Raw genomic sequence first — 19,939 nt, forward strand, 5'->3', positions numbered from 1 at the left:
CATTCTGTGGGAGAAAAACCAACTATCATTATCAGCCAATGAGTGTTTGCCATTTTAAGCCCAGCTCATCCTCAACAGATGCCAAATACATTTGCCACTGAGAAGATATTCAAGATACCACCATGAATATATTTTCAAGGACTCAAGTCAACTAATGAAACCTCAAGAATTCTTTTTCCAAATATCTAGGAAGGCAGTCAAAATACTGTAACTAAAATTTTAATTAACACCTATTATGATTATTGATGTCCGTTGTGGATCAATCTGTAATGTTGACTTTATGTACTGTATGTACACATTTCACCTGGAAGAGGGAGCATTTATTTAAAAAAAGAGATTTGCTTTTTAAAACTATAAGAAAATCAGAGCATATTTTAACAGTTTTAAAATATTATCAAATATGCCATTATCGAAAAAAGTTTGGAAGAAATAATAATCTAAACTATCAGAAAACAATAATCAAAACCCCTTCCCCAACAAAGGAATCTCCTCTACACTGATTTCAATGAATGGTAACCCAAACTCGGGCATGATGATGGAAATCTCACTATCACAAAAGGTAAGCCTTTTGATTATGGGGAAGCACTACTTACAAAGTCTCCTGTTGTTCTGAGCTAAAGCCTGTACTCGCTATTTCCAACCCTGCAACGGGAAATTAACTGAGCTTCCACTCCCTCATTCATCTCACAGAGCTTCCAAGAGTTGGATGATTTTGATATCAATACTCAGGCCAACCAATTCTCATACCAATTCCTATATATCAAGGCTTCTAGGGTATTCTACTTTTTGGCTCTCCTCTAGGCTGATTCTTTTTTTGTCAATGTCCCTCTAAAAACAAAAAAATAAGAATAAAGGAGGTATCCAAGAACAACTGGATATGAAATAGGATGAAATTACACTGCTATACAATTAAGTGTAGTTCTTTATCTTCTTTGACTATAGCTATGATTTATCTGATACCAATCCTTGGTCAAGAAGGTAATCCTAATTACAATACTATACTCAAAAAACAGAATCAGCTTTATAATAATGTTTTACTACTCCATTTGCAGAAAATCACTGCAATAAAAAGTTAGGAGAGCTAGGACACTGTCAATAGATTTCCTGAAACCTGCTTTGAATACTGATTTTTTCTGTAACAAAACTTACAAGGGATGTCATTATTAATATGGTCTGATGTACATTAACAACTTCAAATATATAAGCCTGTGATCCAAAATTTAAGAAATTCTTGTTTTATAATCACTTTTTAATAATTATATTACCTGGTACCATAATCTACAACCACCCAATCTTTTGCAGTTCCTGTGATAGCATCATGATGTTGAAACAGTCCCAAATTTCTTCTGGCTTCCGTCAGTGCCATGTAATGGGATGATGAAAGAAATTTACTTATCTTGTACTTCTGAGCTTGTTTCAGGGCGAAATAGTAAAGAATTTCAGCAGCCCTAATTGCATAAAACATTCATTAATTTTTATTTCAAAACAAACATTTACTATTTAAAATACGTGGTACTAATTTTTAAAAATCTACAATTTTAGCACAATTTATAAAAAGATATTGATAATAAGCATTCCTATGAAACCGTCAAGGTATCCATCTAGTATATCTAAATTATCAATCATCAGCGAACATCATGTCTAAATTGATATAATGGGCCCTTGTTCTAGATGCTCCTGGAAAGAAGCCAGAACCCACTGGCAGCAAGAGAGGTTTACTTATGTATGACATAGTGAAAAAAATATCTTCACACAGCAGTTAAGAAGTGGATAATGGTTTCTGTCCTCTTTTTTCTCCAACATCACCATAGACACATACCATGAACCTCATCACCAGAAAGCCATTCACTGTCACATATGTACATGAAAGGAGAGCAGGTACAGAAATGGTCCCATAAGTGGAAGACAAACAGTGAAGGAGGGGGAGAGAGTGATGGCCTGACAGTTCACTGACAACAGCTAGTCTCTGTGCTGAACAAGAACATTCAAAAACTAGAGAGAATGTAACAATATAAATTGAAAGGTGATAAAACATATGCCATGATTTCTCATTTAAAGAACAAAACACTTTAGCTTAATAATAGTTTTTGAATAAGAATATGGATGGGGACTTATCATTTTCATGCCTTATTTTTTTCATCAGAGGGTATGGTTCAACACGGGTTTCAAAGGAAGTTCTTTAAAGAGAGATATGGCTTGATGAAGTAAAAAATATAAGAAGGTTCTTTATGCCAAACATTTTAAGGAGGATGGAAAGAAAATCAAGGCAGCTTAAAAATGTATCACAATATTAGGGAAGAGGAGAAATTTGAAACAAACAAAAAATTCCTTTAAATTTTGAAATAAAGAATATTAAATAATCTGTCTTAAATCCTAACTTTTCTAAAATTCATGGCATGGGAAACATTTAATCTGAATTAAGAAAATTGCATACATATGTTCATATATATCTAATGCACATTCCTGGCTTTTTAAAGAGTACATACATATATAGATATCCCAAAATGTAAAAATGGAAACTAAAAAATATTTTCTTCTTTATACTCTTTGATCCAAATATTTTACAAATGAGCATTAAGATGAAATAGCTATCATCAGACAACAAACTTGTTTTCAAATAAATTAATTATATTTGAAATTCATAATTATTATATGGTTTTTGTACTTTAAAGCAGAATTTTTAAAATATATTACCCGTACTAAGTACTTCACCTTAAATGTGTGCAATAAATTAAGACTGAATCAACATTCATCACTCTTTGTCTTGAAAAATAGTTGACTTTTAAAAAATCCATTAGTCCAAACAAGTCTCTACATTACTTAGTACTTTCTCTGTTTTTATCATGGGTAATTTAGAATAACATAATAGATAATAAATAACCTATAGGGTAAGAATGCATCTCTCTAATGTAGGATTATTATTATAAATACAATAATATGTATCCATCTGGCACATTTGTGAATATCCCAAAAAATAGTCAAATATCAGGCTTTTGAAATAATGGTAATGGCATAGCAGCAGTAAAAATAATATAAACACGCTACTATACCAAAGTACCACCCTCAGAGAAATTCGTGATTTTTATAAAAAGGATTCCCAAAATGGACTGTTTCTACCAGTAGAATGAAGAAGGTAGGTATGACATGACTTGTTATTTTTAATCCTGAGATTTATCATGAAAATGAATCACCATGAATTTGTGATCTGAACTAAGTTGAAAGTGTACTTATCATGAAAATGAATTAACCTGCCAGGTGACACACACATAGAGAGAGCCTCAGGAGTCCCTGGCGAGGTTCATCTTTACCAAAAAACAAGACTCAATTACTTAGCACTGAACTCTCCACTATGACAGCTATTAAGTAAATAGCGGGAATTGATTTAGTTAAATCAATTAAAATTAAAAGAAACTAAGAGTTCAGTTCACATTTCACGTGCTCAACAGCTCCATGTGGCCAGTACATACCGAACAGTGCAGAAAACAGAAACTGAGTATTTCTACCGCTGCAGGAAGTTGTTGGACAGAGACTGCAAGCTCTACTGGACAACGCCAGCTTAGAACCTTTCTGTTTTCTACCGACTTCTCTGCCTTCTCCCTGTCTGTACTTTTTCAGCCAACCACTCTACCTCCATCAGTTTTTGTTTCAGATTTTGTTCTTCTAAGCAGAAAATTAAACCTATAGAAATAGGTTTCAGGTAAATAAGAACTAAGGTGGAGCCTTTCAAGTTCTCCCACATATAGTCTTAGATTATGTACTTTGAGGCCCACATTTTGGCCACTGAGAGGTCCTTTTGGTCTGTGCTCATTTCTAACAATTTAGTCTGTCCAGTTCCTGACCTGCAGACACATATGACAATGTCACTGGATATTATCACGGTGTGCAAACAATACTGATAGTTAATTAGAAACATATAAAACACAAAATACAAGAGAAAGTCGAATCACATAAACTGCTTTTCCTTTCAGAACAAAAACCAGGTTTCTGATTATGCTTTGGAGACTTACCTCTGATTGCATTAAAATTTCACAATTACGTTAAACACATCCTAATACTGCATAAAGGCTGTATGTTATGCAAAACTCTACAAAAAGACAATGATGACATAAAAGAGGTAAATAATTAATGTAGCTATCTAAACGCAAATGTACCTTATATGGGATTCCAATATCCTATCCATTCGTTTGTAAAAGGGTCTGGATGTAAAGTAGCCACTCCAGTAATGATCATCTCGGTCAGCGTAAGTAAAAAAATCTCCACTTAGAACAGGGAACATTGATTGGCTATTCTTTCCACTGGTTACATCTTCTTTATCCAGTGCATCAAAATAATCCGATAAAGTCCCAAACTGTATCTAATTTAAAAAAAAGTTATACTTAAATTATTCATCATTACGTTAAAATTACTTCTAGCACTGAAAGAAGAAGTCAATAATAAATATTTAAGATGCACTTCCAGGTTAAGATGAAAATCTAGCTCAGATTTCACAAAACTCAAAAGCAGGGGAAAAATACACAGTATAACTCTTTTACTTGCATCAGGTCCCAAATTAAACTAAAATAAAACTTATACACCCAAGGGTTAGAAGAACTACTGAGATATACAAATTTGTGGATCTGAAAACTCCTTACAAATCTCCAGAATTTTGAACTGTGCAAGAGTCAGGGAAGAGAATAATTCAGAGAGGAGTAAAAGATGGGAGGAAGCAGCAAAAATAAAACATTTTATTTACATACCAGTTTTGTTAGCCATTAAGTACTTTCATATGTCATATGCACATACACTCCCCTTTTAAGGTGTCCCCTTCCCCCTGCTTTGAGCTCTCATAAGGAGACTTTAAGAACAGCAGGTCATTATAAAATTGGACTTTCTCTACCAGCAGGTAACATTGAATAGAAGGGAAACAAAGAGTGACAAGAATTGTAAGGTTGACTGCTCAAACGAAAAGGCCTTTTGACTAATGATTTAAATTACCAGAACATAAATCCATTTTTATGAGCCCAAGCTATTCTATAAATCAAAAGAAAAAAAAAAAAGGAAGTATTATACCAGACCATGTAAACAGATATTAAAGGCAGTGTTTTAGAAATAAACAGAGAGGGGATCCCTGGGTGGCGCAGCGGTTTGGCGCCTGCCTTTGGCCCAGGGCGCGATCCTGGAGACCCAGGATCGAATCCCACATCAGGCTCCCGGTGCATGGAGCCTGCTTCTCCCTCTGCCTGTGTCTCTGCCTCTCTCTCTCTGTGACTATCATAAATAAATAAAAAAAATTAAAAAAAATATTAAAAAAAAAAAACAGAGAATGTAACAGGGGATGTATTCCTTTGAATGACAGTAAGATGCTAATTTTGTTGTTTTCTACACCCCCCCCCCGACACACACACACAGATACTAAAAGGTATTTCGATTCAACACAGCGGAAAAATAATTAATAATCAAGAGTAGCTAAAAACATTGAGTAGCACTCTAGCAGGGTGGTTAAGAACAGCACACAACCTGGACCCAGATAGCATGAATTTCAATTCCATCTCTAGCATTTATTTAATATGTGGTTTTAAGTATATTATATATTGTCTGTGTCTGTGTTACAACTACTAGGGTTCTAAGGAAAATGCAGAGAAACACAAATAGTAAACAATGGTGTTAAGTTTTAGCTATCATTTTCTATTGCAAAAGCAAAATTTCAGCTGGAAACAATGATATTCCTGAGACAAATATAAGTTATCATAATATACCTGTGGCACAATAAATTCTTATTAGGGTAGAAAAGATGGTTATTTCTAAATCCTTATGTTTATATCACAGAAAAACAATATTCAACAATATTACCTAGTCTTATCTTGGGCAAGTTAATCTATCTCTGCCTCAGTTTCTTCATCTATAATGTGGATAATTATAGAAGCTACCAGGAAATGTTCAGAAAATTAAGTTCAGAAAATTAAGTTCAGAAAATTTAAGTAAAATTAAATAAAGTAAAGCACTTTAAAAAGTTAATAGCAGGGCTTCCTGGATGGCTTGGGTCAGTTAAGTCAGATGCTTAATTTTGGCTCAGGTCAAAATATTGGTGTTACAAGATTGAGCGCCACACTGAGCCCTGTGCTGGGCATGGAGCCTACTTCAGATTCCCTCTTCCGCTCCCTGTCCCCTCATCAAGTGTGTTCAATCTCTGTCTCTCTTAAAAAAAAAAAAAAAAAAAAAAAGTTAATAGCAAATAGTAAGTACTCAAAAAATGAGTATTATTTATTACTAACACATTCTTTTTTTTTAAAGATTTTATTAGTTTGAGAGACAGAGAGACAGCATGAGCATGCAGAGGGGCAGACGGAGAGGGAGTAGCAGGCACCCTGCTCACCAGAAGCAGGGAGCATGACCTGGGGCTCGCTCCCAGGACCCTGAGATGATGCATGACCTGAGTGGAAGGCAGCCAATTAACCGACTGCACCCCCCAGGCGCCCCACTCACTTAACACATTCTAAAAAGCAGAATGTAAGTGTGTGTGTATAACCATACAAGAGATGAGGGTCATAAATACAAAGAAATACAGCATTAATTTCAGACCCAATAGGTACAGGTAAGTTCAGGGAAGAATACTGATAAAAGTACCAAAATATCCAACAATCTAAATTTCTGATCCTCACGTTTTCATCTCTATAACAAAGGACTTCTATTAGATAACAAAATCCCTTTCAGATTTTAGGGAATTATGGCATGCTACAGAGTTAATATTAACAACAAAATATACTCTTTTAAAATATCTTGATTAAATTTTGGTGTTAGCCAACATAAATCTATTTCCCTCTCGGCAATTTCCCAGGGCAAAGTTTATGTAAGTGGTCTGGTAGGCCCCTTCTCATAAATTTAATTCAATCTCAAATGACTGGTATGTAATTCCGTATCTATGCTAGAGTAGTTCCCAAAGAAATTAAGAGTAAATTTTCCTACAGAGTCTCTTGGTAGCTCAAATAAAGTACATATTCGGGAGACCTAAACAAATAACCAAAAAAAAAGGTAAATTTTTTTTTACACTAACCTTAAACATAATCAAACTTCTCTATCAGAACATAGGAGGAAAAATTACATAAATTGTTAAATCACTGATGATCAATGGCAAGCTATCTCAGCTAGTAGTAAAATGTCAGTTTTTTAGCCATCTAAATTCAATTGTTTACTTTTGTTTTTCCTTTCATTAAAGAAAAAAATGATACATTGAGGCTTCCAGCTTGGGCAAAATAACTTCAAACATCCTATAGAGAACAGATGTTAACTAGATAAACCAGAGAAAAAAAGCTTTTGTTTAAAGGTATCTAAGGGCACTCAAAGCACCCAACAGTTGAGTCACAAAAATTCTGCAAAGAAAGAAAATACATTAGAGGTCACTGGGAACAAGGTTAGAAATGCAAAAGTCAACTGTATTTTTATACATGGAATATACCATGTTCATGGATGGCCTAATATTTAAAGAAGTTAATTGTACTCAAATTGATCCATAGGTTCAATGCAATCCCAAACAAAATTCCAACTTTTTTTTTTGTTTGGTAGAAATTTAAAAGTTGATCCCAACCCTTTTTAGAACTATAAAGAAAAATAACCAACTCAAATCTTGAGAAGGAAAACAAAATTAGAAGACTTATGCTATCAGACATTAAGATCTATTATAAAACTAGAGTAACTGGGGCAGCCCGGGTGGCTCAGCCGTTTAGCTCCACCTTCAGCCCAGGGCATGATCCCAGAGCCCTGGGATCGAGTCCCACGTCGGGCTCCCTGCAGGGAGCCTGCTTCTCCCTCTGCCTGTGTCTCTGCCTCTCTCTCTCTCTGTGTGTCTCTTGTGAATAAATACATAAAATCTTAAAATAAATAAAAATAAAACTAGAGTAATTAAGACAGTATGAGATTAGTCAAATAGACAATTGAAGAGTCTATACAAGATCCATAATATATATCCAAATATAGTTTCATAATTACTGACAAGATGCTGCTGCAGTAAAGTGGACAAACTGGTCTTTTCAATAAATGATGGTAGATATCCATATGGACAAAAATGTACCTTGATCCCTGTCTTCATACAATCCACAAAAAAATCAATTCTAAATAGGTTACAGACCTAAATATTGAAGGTAAAACAATAAAGCTTCTGGAGGACAGCTTCATAAGAAGTGTATTTTCATGACTGTGAACAAAAATTTCTTAAGCAGAACATGACAAACACTAACCATAAAGGAAAATACTATTATACTAAATTAAAATGAAAAATTTCTGTTTACCAGAAGACAGAACTAAGAAATTAAAAAACAGGCTTACATAGAGTGGAAGACAATATTTGCATAATTTTTCATCTGAAGAAAGACTCAAGCCAAAATATATAAAAGAACTGTAAATGGTACAAAAAGACAAAACAATTTAAGGAAAAGTCATCAAAAGATTTAAATAGGCACTTCACAAAAGAGGATAAATGGCAATAAAGTTCTGAAAAGAGGTTCAACTCATTAAATACTAGGAAAATATAAAATAAAACCATCACATCTATCATAAAAAATAAGAATGGAAAAAATCCTAACGATACAAAACTTGAATAACAAAGTACAGCAATATGAAATTGTTGCATAATGCAACTAGTGCATCTGTTTGGGATGCTGTTTGGTGGTACCTACTGAGGTTGAACATGTGCATACCCAATGACCACAAATTTCCATCCCATTTTATACATACAAACTCACATACATGTATATAAAAAATGCACAAAATATTCAGAATGGTTTTATCTGTAATACACAAAACCTGGAAACAACCCAAATGTCTATCAATAATACAATGGACAGACTGTAGCATGTCTATCAAATGAATACTGAGATAATATACAGTATTCAAAACGAATATACTGTGGGGCACCTGGGTGGCTCAGCTGGTTAAGCATCTGACTTGATTTTAGCTCAGGTCATGCTCTCGGGGTCTTGAGATGGAGCTTCATATTAGGCTCCACACTCAGCGCAGAGTCTGCTTGAGAGTCTCTCTTTCCTCTCCCTCCGCTCCTTCCCCCACCCTGCTCACACACACTCTCAAATAAGTAAATAAAATCTCAAAAAAAAAAAAAAATGCTGCCACATGCAATAATACAGATGAATCTCGCAATATAATGTGGAGCAAGAGAACACAAAATAGCACCTATTTAGACTCCCTTCTTACATTAAAAGAAACAACACTAATCATTAATTATAGAAGGGAAAATAAGGTTATTTTTGTAAGATTTGGCAATGATTTGAAGGACATCTAAGAGACTCTTTTTGGATGCCATAAATGTTCTGTCCTAAACTGGATGGTTGTTACATGGAGGTTTTTAAACTTAGAAAATCCTCTGTACACTTAGGATTTGTGCACATTTCCTACGTATATGATATTTCAATTTTTAAAATAACTCAGTGGGCAAAGGAGGAAATAAGTAAAATACTAAAATCAGGACTTTAATTCTTTAGAATCTGGTGGTAAATCCTTTTGTGGACCTCAAAAACATTCACTAGGAAGATATGTTCAGGGATAAAATACACAAATACATATGCCATCTCCTAAGCAAATGTTCATGTATGAGCTTCATCTTTGAAGAGATATTAGAGGTGATTTAAACATAGACCTGATGCACAGAGTAGGAATTCAGTTGCGAATATCTTGAATACATTTGGAATTTTATTTAAGTTTATGTATTTAATATTATTTACATTTACTTAACAAACTTGAATTCTCACTACACTATCATCAGCTTTCTAATTTCCTAAACAGCAACATCTCTTCCTTTCTATATTATTCCTAGAGATACTCTACCGTCTCACAGGTTGGTATGTGAATACAATAAACACATTGGATAATTTCTTCACACAGGAGTCTTGTTTGAATCCTGACTCATGAAACATCTGCTAAAAATGCCTGTACGTGATCAGAAAAATCTGAATCTATCTGGATATATGATAATATTGAATTATTGTTCATTTTTTGGATGTAATAAAGGCATTATGATTGTATTTTTAAACAGTCTTTATCACTTAGATACATACCAAAATGGTTCTAGATGAAACTACACGACTACTATTTCTTCTAAAATAATCCCTGGGAGAGGGTGAGAGAGGACAGTGAGGCACAGCTGAACTGAGAGTGACCTTCAGTTGATCAATGTGGTGGCTGAGCTATGGATACGGGGAGGCAGGGGTCTGGGAGGAGTATTTGAATTGTTCTCAAAAATTTAGGGTACCTTCATAATTTTCCAAAAGGGGGAAAAAAGGGAATAACGACAGGCAAATGGTTGATTTTGGGAAGTCTTCTCAACTAAGAAAAATGCTAGTGTGTTCTCTGGACACAAGACATTCATTTGGAAAATGCATGACATGTTCATCTCCATCTGCCAGTCATACCCATTAAATCAGAAGGATGCAACCATCAGAAAGAAACAAACTTTCGATGCTGGCAGAAAAACAGGACATGACTGAAAAATGAAGATCACAGCTTAGTACGTGCATGTTTACAACTATGTAGAAGTAATGCCTCTTAGATGCTATAGGAATGGGAGGAAAGGGACAACTTCAGAAATGCAACTATAGTACTAGATAATTTTCCTCTTTAAGAACTACACTTACATAAGGACTAAACATTCTAGGAAATACTGGGATGTGGGACAAAGAAACTAAAGCTATTGTGTTTTAGCCTCATTTAATAATGAAGCTCAAATTCAACTACAGTATCATAATTAAATATTCTCAAATTAACTCTGGGAAACAAACAAGGGATAGTGGAAAGGGAGGTGGGCAGGGGGTTGGGGTGACTGGGTGAGGGGCACCGAGGGGGCACTGGACGGGATGAGCACTGGGTGTTATGCTATATGTTGGCAAATTGAACTCCAATAAAAAAATTATTTTTCTGCATCTAAAAAAAAAAATATTCTCAAATTACCTTAACATTATACTCAGGATGAGAATTCATATAATCAAAAAGCAGCTGATAATTCTTAAACTGATGATCCCATTCTGTGCGTTCACAGTAGCGAAAATCATCTCCTAGTGGGGCCAGGACAACTGTAGTACGGAAGAGCTTTGACTTCTTCCGGTATTGATCTAGAAGCATTTCAGCCCTACAAAAGAAAAAGGGAAAAATAAGAATAGTATTAAGAAAAGGACAATGGGGCAACTCATTAAAAAGTGAATTATGTTAAAAGAAATTATATATTTTACCTGTATTCTAGGTATGATTTATAAGGCAGATTTTTTTTTAAACTCTTACACTAATTTTCATAATCCACTTAAAATATACATAAATTCTGGGGCACCTGGGTGACACAGTTGGTTGAGCATCTTGAAAAGAGTTGGTTGAAACTCTTGGTTTCAGCTCGGTTGTAGTCTGAAGGTCATGAGATCAAACCCTGCATTGGGCCCCCCATTCAGCACAGAGTTGGCGTGGGACTCTCCCTCCCTCTCTCCCTCTGCCTTCCCTTCTGTGTGTGTTCTCTTGTGTGCACTTCTCTCACTCTCTCAACTGAATAAATAAATCTTTTAAAAAATATAAATTCTTACCAGAGAGAAAAACCCATAGTTTTCCAATGGATCACCCTTAAAGAAATAAAGTCACATACTAATATTGACATATAATTACTGGGAACAAAGGCCTCCTGAAGCCCTGTCACATACCTTGGATCCAGCTTGCCCATGTTTTAAAATAATTTAGACCAAGAAGACAATAAGGATTTCTTCATCTACATAAACTTTGAGGTTGGCTTTGACTTAAGATTCCTTTCTCTGATTTGATCTAAACTTGCCTGACTAAACATAAAAAAAATAGTTTGGATGAACCAATTATAGAATATGATTTCCTCTTCAAAAGGAAGAAAAACAGCTCACTTAACACCTGCCATCAATAAACAGGTGTCTGTCACAGTGTCCTTCTCAGTACTGATCAACAGATAAAGCCGTGGAGTTGTATTAGCTTTTGGGGTTTCCACCTCCCTTAGATCTACCCAATGACTCCAAAGGTCACCTAAATACTAGGTGTGCAGATGTGCTTTCATATTTCATATTCTAGTATTCTGTAGAAAACCTTTGGGGTTGAACTGCTGATGTCGAAGTGGGGCACCGTTTGAGGAAGTCTAGGAATGGCTTACAAAAAGGAAATTAAGCAGATGAACTCAGAGTAGTTCTCAATGTTTGTAATGCCACGCTTAAGAAACTAGTGATAAAAGACTAATATGCTTTTTACCCAGTATTCCAATTTTCATTTCAAGGGTTATCCAGAAGTTCGTTCCAATTTACAAAAAATTTATGCAAGAAACACAAAGAATATCAATAATGGAAAGAAGTATTTTATAGAATTTAAAAAATTTAAATTTATACTCTCATATGATCTTTTTATACTGATAGCTTCTGAAATTGCCTTGCAAATATTGAATTATTAGCCAAATTTAATAACTTGGTGAGTAAAATATAACCATAATATCCTTACATAACATTGTTTTCTGAAATTAGCATTCAGTAGAGAACTTAATTTTTACTAATCATTTACTAATGTTTCACACTTACCAAAAATAACTTTAGATTATTACTTATAATTCAAAACCACGTGTCTAATGAGATTAATCAGAAAAATAAATAAGAGAAAAATAAATGAGCAAAAAGCCAAACATATAAATCACAGATAAAAGATATGCTGTGACTGAGCATCCAATCAGATCCCCTGAGGCAACCAGCATAGAAAAGGATAATTACTACTAGATCTCCCATGTCTCGTGTGTATATGCATAAGACACATAAGAGGAAAAAAAAAAAATCACAAAACAAATGTGACCTTTCCATTCAGCATCTGTCCTAACTCCCAAGCTCCTGCGTAGACGGTTCAACACTGGGAAAGCCAAGGGACCAATCTACACTACCTAGTAAAGAGTAGATATTCATTAAATATATGATACACTAAAAACAAATGAACTGACCAATATCACATCTGAAAATGTGCAGCTGCACATGAGAAGCTGCTCTTCTCTTTACCAGGTTAGAAATGTCAACTTAACTAGAACCAAGAAAAAAAAAAAATTCCCTAGAACATCCTGTATCACCTGACATGTAAATCACCATCATACGTAAAATATATGGTATGAGAACAAAAACTCAACTTGATAAAGAATGGTATTTCCTTTTCTTTTCTTTTTTTTTTTTTTTTTTTTTTTTGCTAAGTACAGGAACCTGCTGAACTACACAGTATCAATTTTATCACCTGTAAATTATAGTTAAATTTCATTTTCTCTAGGGTATTAAAAATCATGTGCCACGAGGCTGGAATGCCCGTGTTTGATCTCCACTCATCACAAAGTAAAAAGGAAGGTGATATCTGGATGTGAAGTAACGAGTAGAGTTAAGATTTCAAGACTTATAAGAAGTTTTTAAAAAATCTACATAAGTATTAAATAGACTCTTTCATCTCAATGCCCTCAGGTGCCTGGAAACCACTTGCAGAATCACTGGAACTGACAGCACAAGGTATGTTCCTGGGGGGCAATCTTTGAAGTGTCAGGTGGGACATAGCAAAAGGATTACACAAAATAGCTTTTCTCCCAATAATGCACTTTAAACAGGTGATGTCAGCTACATCCAAGAAAGGAAAAGAGGAGCCTCAGTAGGTCTTTGGTGCCACTGAGGCATTTGGTTACCCTCAAAGAAATTCCCTATCCCCAAACCCCTGAGCTGCATCACAGCCTATGCCACATGACTCTACACTGTTTGCTAATAATATACTGGATTATTCTCCTCTGTCTAACCAACTTAACCCCAGGAAGCATGCTATTCACTGTTCCTCACTGATTTTTCATGGCTGTAGGAACCAAAAAAAATGAAATCACGTTGATCCCCAATCCTGGACAGTTTTTCAAAAAAAAAAAAAAACTTTAAAAGTCAGATTTTGCTAGAAGGGATCTATGGCCTCAAGAAGGCTGCCATGTTTAAAATACCTTTCTGTGTGCCACAGTGAGAGGCTCACAATGGATTATTTTATGGCCACAAGCACTGACTCAAGGTAGAAAGACCCAATCTCACCTTCTCCTTCCACACAGTTTTTAAAAAGCAATTTTTAAAAAATAAATAGACCTGATAGTGCACAGTGCAAAGATCTTACTTTATTTAAAAGGCTTTATCATTGTAGTTTGCAACCACCTGGGGTGACCATGCTGGCACCCTATTCTCATTCTGTTGGGCTGAAGATTTTTCCAAAGTTCCCTGGGTGATTTGGGCAGCCACAGTTGATAACTACTCATCTGCCTCACTCTTGCCTATTTTAACACTCCTGTGGAAGGTAGGATGTCCAGCTTCTTCTTAGCAAGCCACACCAGCATAGAGTTCCCAGAAACCATCAAACTTACAAATGGCAAAAAGACTGCACATAATTATTGGTATACAAGTAATGCACACAATTTGATGAGTTTAAAAAAAAATGCCTACACTTGTGTCACCATTATGTTATTGAAAAATTTTTAAGGATAACATGTACAAGAACCTAGACAGAGTAGGTTTTCGGAAACCAGAAATTCTAGGGTCTCAATAATAGAGTTAATGAACGTGGTTTGCAGAGTTTATGGCCGTCATCCTACTTTAATTGTTTATAGTTGCCCCTCTCACTCTCAAAACTCTCCTCATGTGGATAATAAATAACACGATCTAAAAAAATAAAATTAAAAGCCTGTATAATTTTTCTGCCAGAGGTGAGTGGTTTATATCACAACAAAATGTTTTATTTAAAGGCATTACACACCAATAATTTTTAAGTGAAGAAATTAAACTTTAAAAGCGCGCAAATTAGAAGTATAGGTAACTTGGTATATAATAAGACGCTTCTGTCGTGAATGTCATTTTCTTACTAAGAAAATGATTCATTCCTTTTTTAGGTAAATAAATATCCTTAAGTATAAACATTCCTAATTAAAATGGTCTGTAAGTCAAAAATATCAGAAAGATCGAAAGTGTGTATTCATCAGAGCTGGGCAGCATCCACAGTTACTGAAATTGTTATTAGAAGAACAGATAATTATACTCTTTATGTGTTCCATTTCAATAAATGTGTTTTTGCAGTTGGGTTGCTTTTCTTACCAACGTATACAATAGAGACCAGAAGTTTTATTATCAACGAAAGTATATGAGATCAATCAAACACAGCAGAAGGCTTTTATAATAAGGGCAAAGGAGAAGGTAATAACACAGTGTTATAGGTTCTCCATTGTATATTGATCAACTGTTGTTCATTTTCCATTAAGTTATAACACAAAAAGGCACAGCTGAAGCTCTGGCATTTTTAAGTCACTTTAGATCTTGTTGAATGAACACCTTGAACATGGGTAATGTTGGCCACCGAACCCTTTAGCAGAGAGCAGCTGAGCTGCTGCTTTGTTCAAGATGCTGTCTTAACGAAATGCAGATTTTCATACCTCTTTTGGACATTTCCAAGATGTATTGTTTCTGGGGGGACTCCCCAGGGACAACCAAATCTGCCTCCAGGAAGCCGTTTAAAATCAAACTGGCAGCATATTTTAGGATCAGGTCCGCACGTATGAGGGATGTCATAGCTGTAGAAGGGCATCATGTGGCAAAAAATATCTGTGCCAGATCCCAGATCTAAAATAAAGAGCCAACAGACAAACCTGGATTTATAAATTTTGTTTTCCCAAAATTGTTCAGAATGCCAGTACTTTCTATATATACATAATGCAAGCTCGACCCTAAATCCACAACCTAATCTAACTACTACTAAGGCATCAACTCCAGCGGCATTCGACGGCCACCAGCCTGAAGGAAGAGGCTCACATCTCAGTCTCTGTCCAGGTCTTCTATGGGAACTTAGCAGAGACCCATCAGGAACCAGCATCTGCTGGCCTGGACAGATACAAACCGAACAGAAGCAAAAGTTATCACTGGCTGACCCAAAATTAATGCCACGTCCATCCCTGGCTGCTAGCTCCTGCCACACGTGGGTCCCCATCAGTAACGGGACACACTGAGAAAGACCACTACGCTAGCCGCAGAGGAGGGGTGAGAAGAAGAGAGGAAGAGAAGGTAAAGGAAGAAGTTAGAAAGGCTTGTGAGAATCCTGGGCAAAGTGCAAGCATTTCTTGCTGTGAGGAGAAGAAAGGGCAACCAGAAGAGTTCGCAGAGTCTCCCCGATGTTCACCGATATAGAACCACTGGGACTTTTCACCAAGAGAGCAGCACAGAACAAGCGAAAGTACTTTTCAAAGCCAAAAATAGCAAGAATGAAAACAAAGCAAACGAAAAATATACAGAAAGCGAGCACTGGTTCCCAACGCAGAACTGTTTTTAATCAATCCTCAATGCCAGCAGGTGTCATCATGGCCCTTGAGAGATCAGCAGCCTGTCACCCAGGGATGGGGGCCTTAACCAAGGGTGAAAAGGGGTTATCTTTGTAGGCTCCTGGCCTGTAAATACTGTAAATCCCCCTTTATTTACATATGGATCCCTACTTTTCAGCAATGGGTTACGTGCTGCTTTTATAACAAAGACAGACACAACAACTGCAACGAAAACAAAAAGGCGACACACACATTTAAAAAAAAAAAATGAAGATAACTGCTTCATTAAGAACCAGAACACACAAAGCAGCTCAAATGAGTTCCAAAACATAATTTTGAAGCAACATGTTCAAATCTATCTGGTAAGTGCTAAAATATTCCAGTTCTATCTCATACTCCATTTAGTTAAAGTAATTACCGGCTTTTCTAAATTTTAAAGCTATTATAATTTGTGTATTTCTGTGCTGGAAACTGTTTCCCTGAATCACACTGGAATGTGACATCATGGATGCTGGTCACTAACGCTTGCCATCCGCACAGAGGCCCTCCCGGTGGCGACTTTTCTTCCCTTTGCTGGTAGATCAAAGACACACTCAACATCTCCACTCCTACACCTCACACCATACTCTACAGCAACTCGTTTACACATTTCAGTTGGTCTCGTCTTTTATCAAATTAAGACTGTAATTCCCTTACAGGTAAGGAAATTTTCTTTATTTCTTCCAACTGTGGCATTAATTATATGAAAGTACTTAGTAATTTCTTGCTGATTGATATTTACAGGCAATTTTCATGTAGGAAACAATGTTAAATAGGGCCTCTTCAAATTAACAATTTTTTTTTAAATTAATATGTTCCTTTGCATTTGATCAAACCATACAGGATATAACCCCCTGCAAGTTCTTGTTTTTCCTACAGGTTTTATTTTCCAGAATAAGAAAATTATATAGTTAATTTCTTTCCTTATTAATAAAAAAAAAAAAAGCAGTACATATAAGGAAGTTACTGTCTGGATTTACAAATGAGTTTTTGAAAACACTTAAGGGGGGACCTAATTTTCACAGGAAAGCAAGAATGATGCAGTGCAGTAATTTCTGAACATTGTTTTAGCAACAAAACCCTTTTTGCAGATGAAATCTTACTGAGAACTCAGTACCAGGATGGCAGCAAATGCCAGGGAGTTAAAATCCTGGGCTTCTGAACTACACAAAGCTGGATTCAGATCTCGCCTCTGTACCTACTACCTGTATGACTTTTGGCAAATGACTTCCCAGCTCTATGCATCCATTTCTTCACCATTTTTTAAAAGGGATAAAAAGAGAATCAAATTTAAAGGATAAAGGTTTAGTGTGAAAGTAGATATAAAGCATATAATACAATGCATGGCCCATAATAAGAACTCAATAAAGAAAAAGAAATAATAAGGTATTCTGAATTAAATGAGTTAGGAAAGGCAAAAACCTCTCAAGAAGGTAATTCCTCCCCACCCCCCAGCAAAGAGCTATAGAAGTATGACCTTGGAACACCTGTGCGCCCACAGAATACAGCGTGAAAACAAGCAATGCGGGTAACAGGAGGGCTTTTTCCTCCTGTTCCAGGAGGACAGGATAAAGGTTTTAAAAGGCAATTCTTACTAGATGCAGAGACAGGAAAGACAGGAGGAGGAAACACTGGCTGAATGTGAAATAAATGACTGGATGTAAGTTCTAACACATGTTCAACTTTGTGACAAAACAGGTTCTTTTCAAAACAGAAGCAAATAAAAGCATTATTTACAAAAGACTAATTCCTTACATTTATTTACTTCCTTTGGGCATAAAAAAGAATCCACAATGTTCTCTAGATAAATATCCTCATCACTGCCTGAAAGAATCTTAACACAAATACACTGGGGAAAAAAAATTTTAAGAATGTGTATCTCCAAGCAAGCTAATTTTCAAGACACTCTGAATACAACCTGTAACAGCAGGAGTTCATAACCCTCATGAAACAAATAACATCTAGGTCAAGTGAGATCTTCCACTTTCATCAAAACCTACATACCCCAATTCTGTCTCCAAAAAAATTCCAGCGTTTTATGCAATGCAAAATGTTTCTTAACTGCATAATGAACTCTCTGAATAAGCATGTGAGAAAATCCAGCACGTTTGAGAAGGTAAGCCATTGTTGGTGAATGTCCAAAAGGATCAATAGCCCAACCGGACCGAGGTTTCACTCCTGTTGATAAAGAAAATAAGCGTTATTTTTTAAATTGATAATAAAATGAGGGATCCCTGGGTGGCGCAGCGGTTTGGCGCCTGCCTTTGACCCAGGGCCCGATCCTGGAGACCTGGGATCGAATCCCACATCGGGCTCCCGGTGCATGGAGCCTGCTTCTCCCTCTGCCTGTGTCTCTGCCCCCCCCCCCCCTCTCTCTCTCTGTGACTATGATAAATAAAAAAATAAAAAAATAAAAAAATAAAAAAAATAAAATAAGATAATAAAATGAAAAGGAGTCACAACACATTCAGAGCCATCAGAGTTCTGTGGTTTTCTGGGTTTAAGGACAAAAGATCTGCCCCAAGTTACCCTTTAGCATATGATCCCAGCGGGTCTCCCAAACAGGGAGATGTCACCCCTTGCCATGTCTTCCCAGGCAGGGCAACTGCACCGGAGGTTAGTCAACTGGAGCTGAAAGAAGCACTCTGGCATCTTAGAAGGACTGGAGAGCTACTGCCATTTAGTGGTGCTAGAGAAACAGAGGACCGAGCCCCTGCCCTCTGAGACCTCCAGTCTGATTTTTCCTTGAGCTGGATAACCCAGCCACTTGCTATGTAACAAAGAAAAGTGAGCGAACGTATTTCAACCTGTACCCCCTCAGTCCCAACATCTGTCTTTCATATCGCACAGCTCCAAATCTGCCACTAGCAGAACTAGCCAAAATAGCTGTACTAGGATCCATTAAATCTTAATGAAATATAATTATAATACAACACTGGTACTTTCTCTCTACCTAGAGAAGATCGATTGGAATTTTTCACAACTGACTCTCGGCAATCCTAAGAGCCACTGACAGCTCAATTTCACAAAGGGTACAATGTAAAAAATAAACATAATAAAGATTGGAATTAATGAAAGAAGACTATTCATCTGGCATTATACAAATCTCATCTTTTATTTATTCAGGACCCTCAAAAGAAAACTTGTCCATACAACCTATATGTATCTACCTAAGTACTAGGACTGTGTGCTTTTTTTTTTTTTTTTCAGTCAAATGCCTGTTTAGCACTTTCCATACACTTAGACGATGACAGGTTCTAGGATGACAAAGATGAATTCATCTTGATCTGACTGCACAGAATGTCATGCCAACAGGTGTAATACAGAGTGACAGAAAAGGGAGGGAAGGAAAGAACTCTGTAGAACAATCCTGAAGATGAGCAAAGAGCTGAAAAGCCAGCAAAGGAGACGAAGGACAGAAAGTCAGAACTCTCAGAGAGAGGACCAAGGGTATGTGTCAAAACTCAAAGAACTGACTACCTATTTTTGCACGTCACCTATGTAATTCACTTCTAAGAACTGAAAAGAGGTCTTGAACTCTCTATTTAGTATTTTGGGGGCTTTTTTGTGGTGCTATGGTTTAACAATTCT

General features: G+C 36.1%; 1 protein-coding gene across 1 annotated transcript in view; it reads right to left on the bottom strand.

The window, feature by feature from the left end:
• The window catches only part of MAN2A1 (mannosidase alpha class 2A member 1), a 161,497-nt gene that overhangs the window by 74,773 nt on the left and 66,785 nt on the right, over positions 1-19,939 (bottom strand). The window contains exons 6-10 of the mRNA XM_038532169.1: positions 18,353-18,526; positions 15,431-15,617; positions 10,930-11,107; positions 4,152-4,354; positions 1,266-1,448 (exon numbers count right to left, since the gene is read on the bottom strand). Of these exons, the coding sequence (XP_038388097.1) occupies positions 1,266-1,448; positions 4,152-4,354; positions 10,930-11,107; positions 15,431-15,617; positions 18,353-18,526 (925 nt within the window). The remainder of the gene's footprint in view (positions 1-1,265; positions 1,449-4,151; positions 4,355-10,929; positions 11,108-15,430; positions 15,618-18,352; positions 18,527-19,939) is intronic.

Source organism: Canis lupus, chromosome 3 (assembly GCF_011100685.1).
Source record: "Canis lupus familiaris isolate Mischka breed German Shepherd chromosome 3, alternate assembly UU_Cfam_GSD_1.0, whole genome shotgun sequence".
Lineage (NCBI taxonomy): Eukaryota > Metazoa > Chordata > Mammalia > Carnivora > Canidae > Canis > Canis lupus.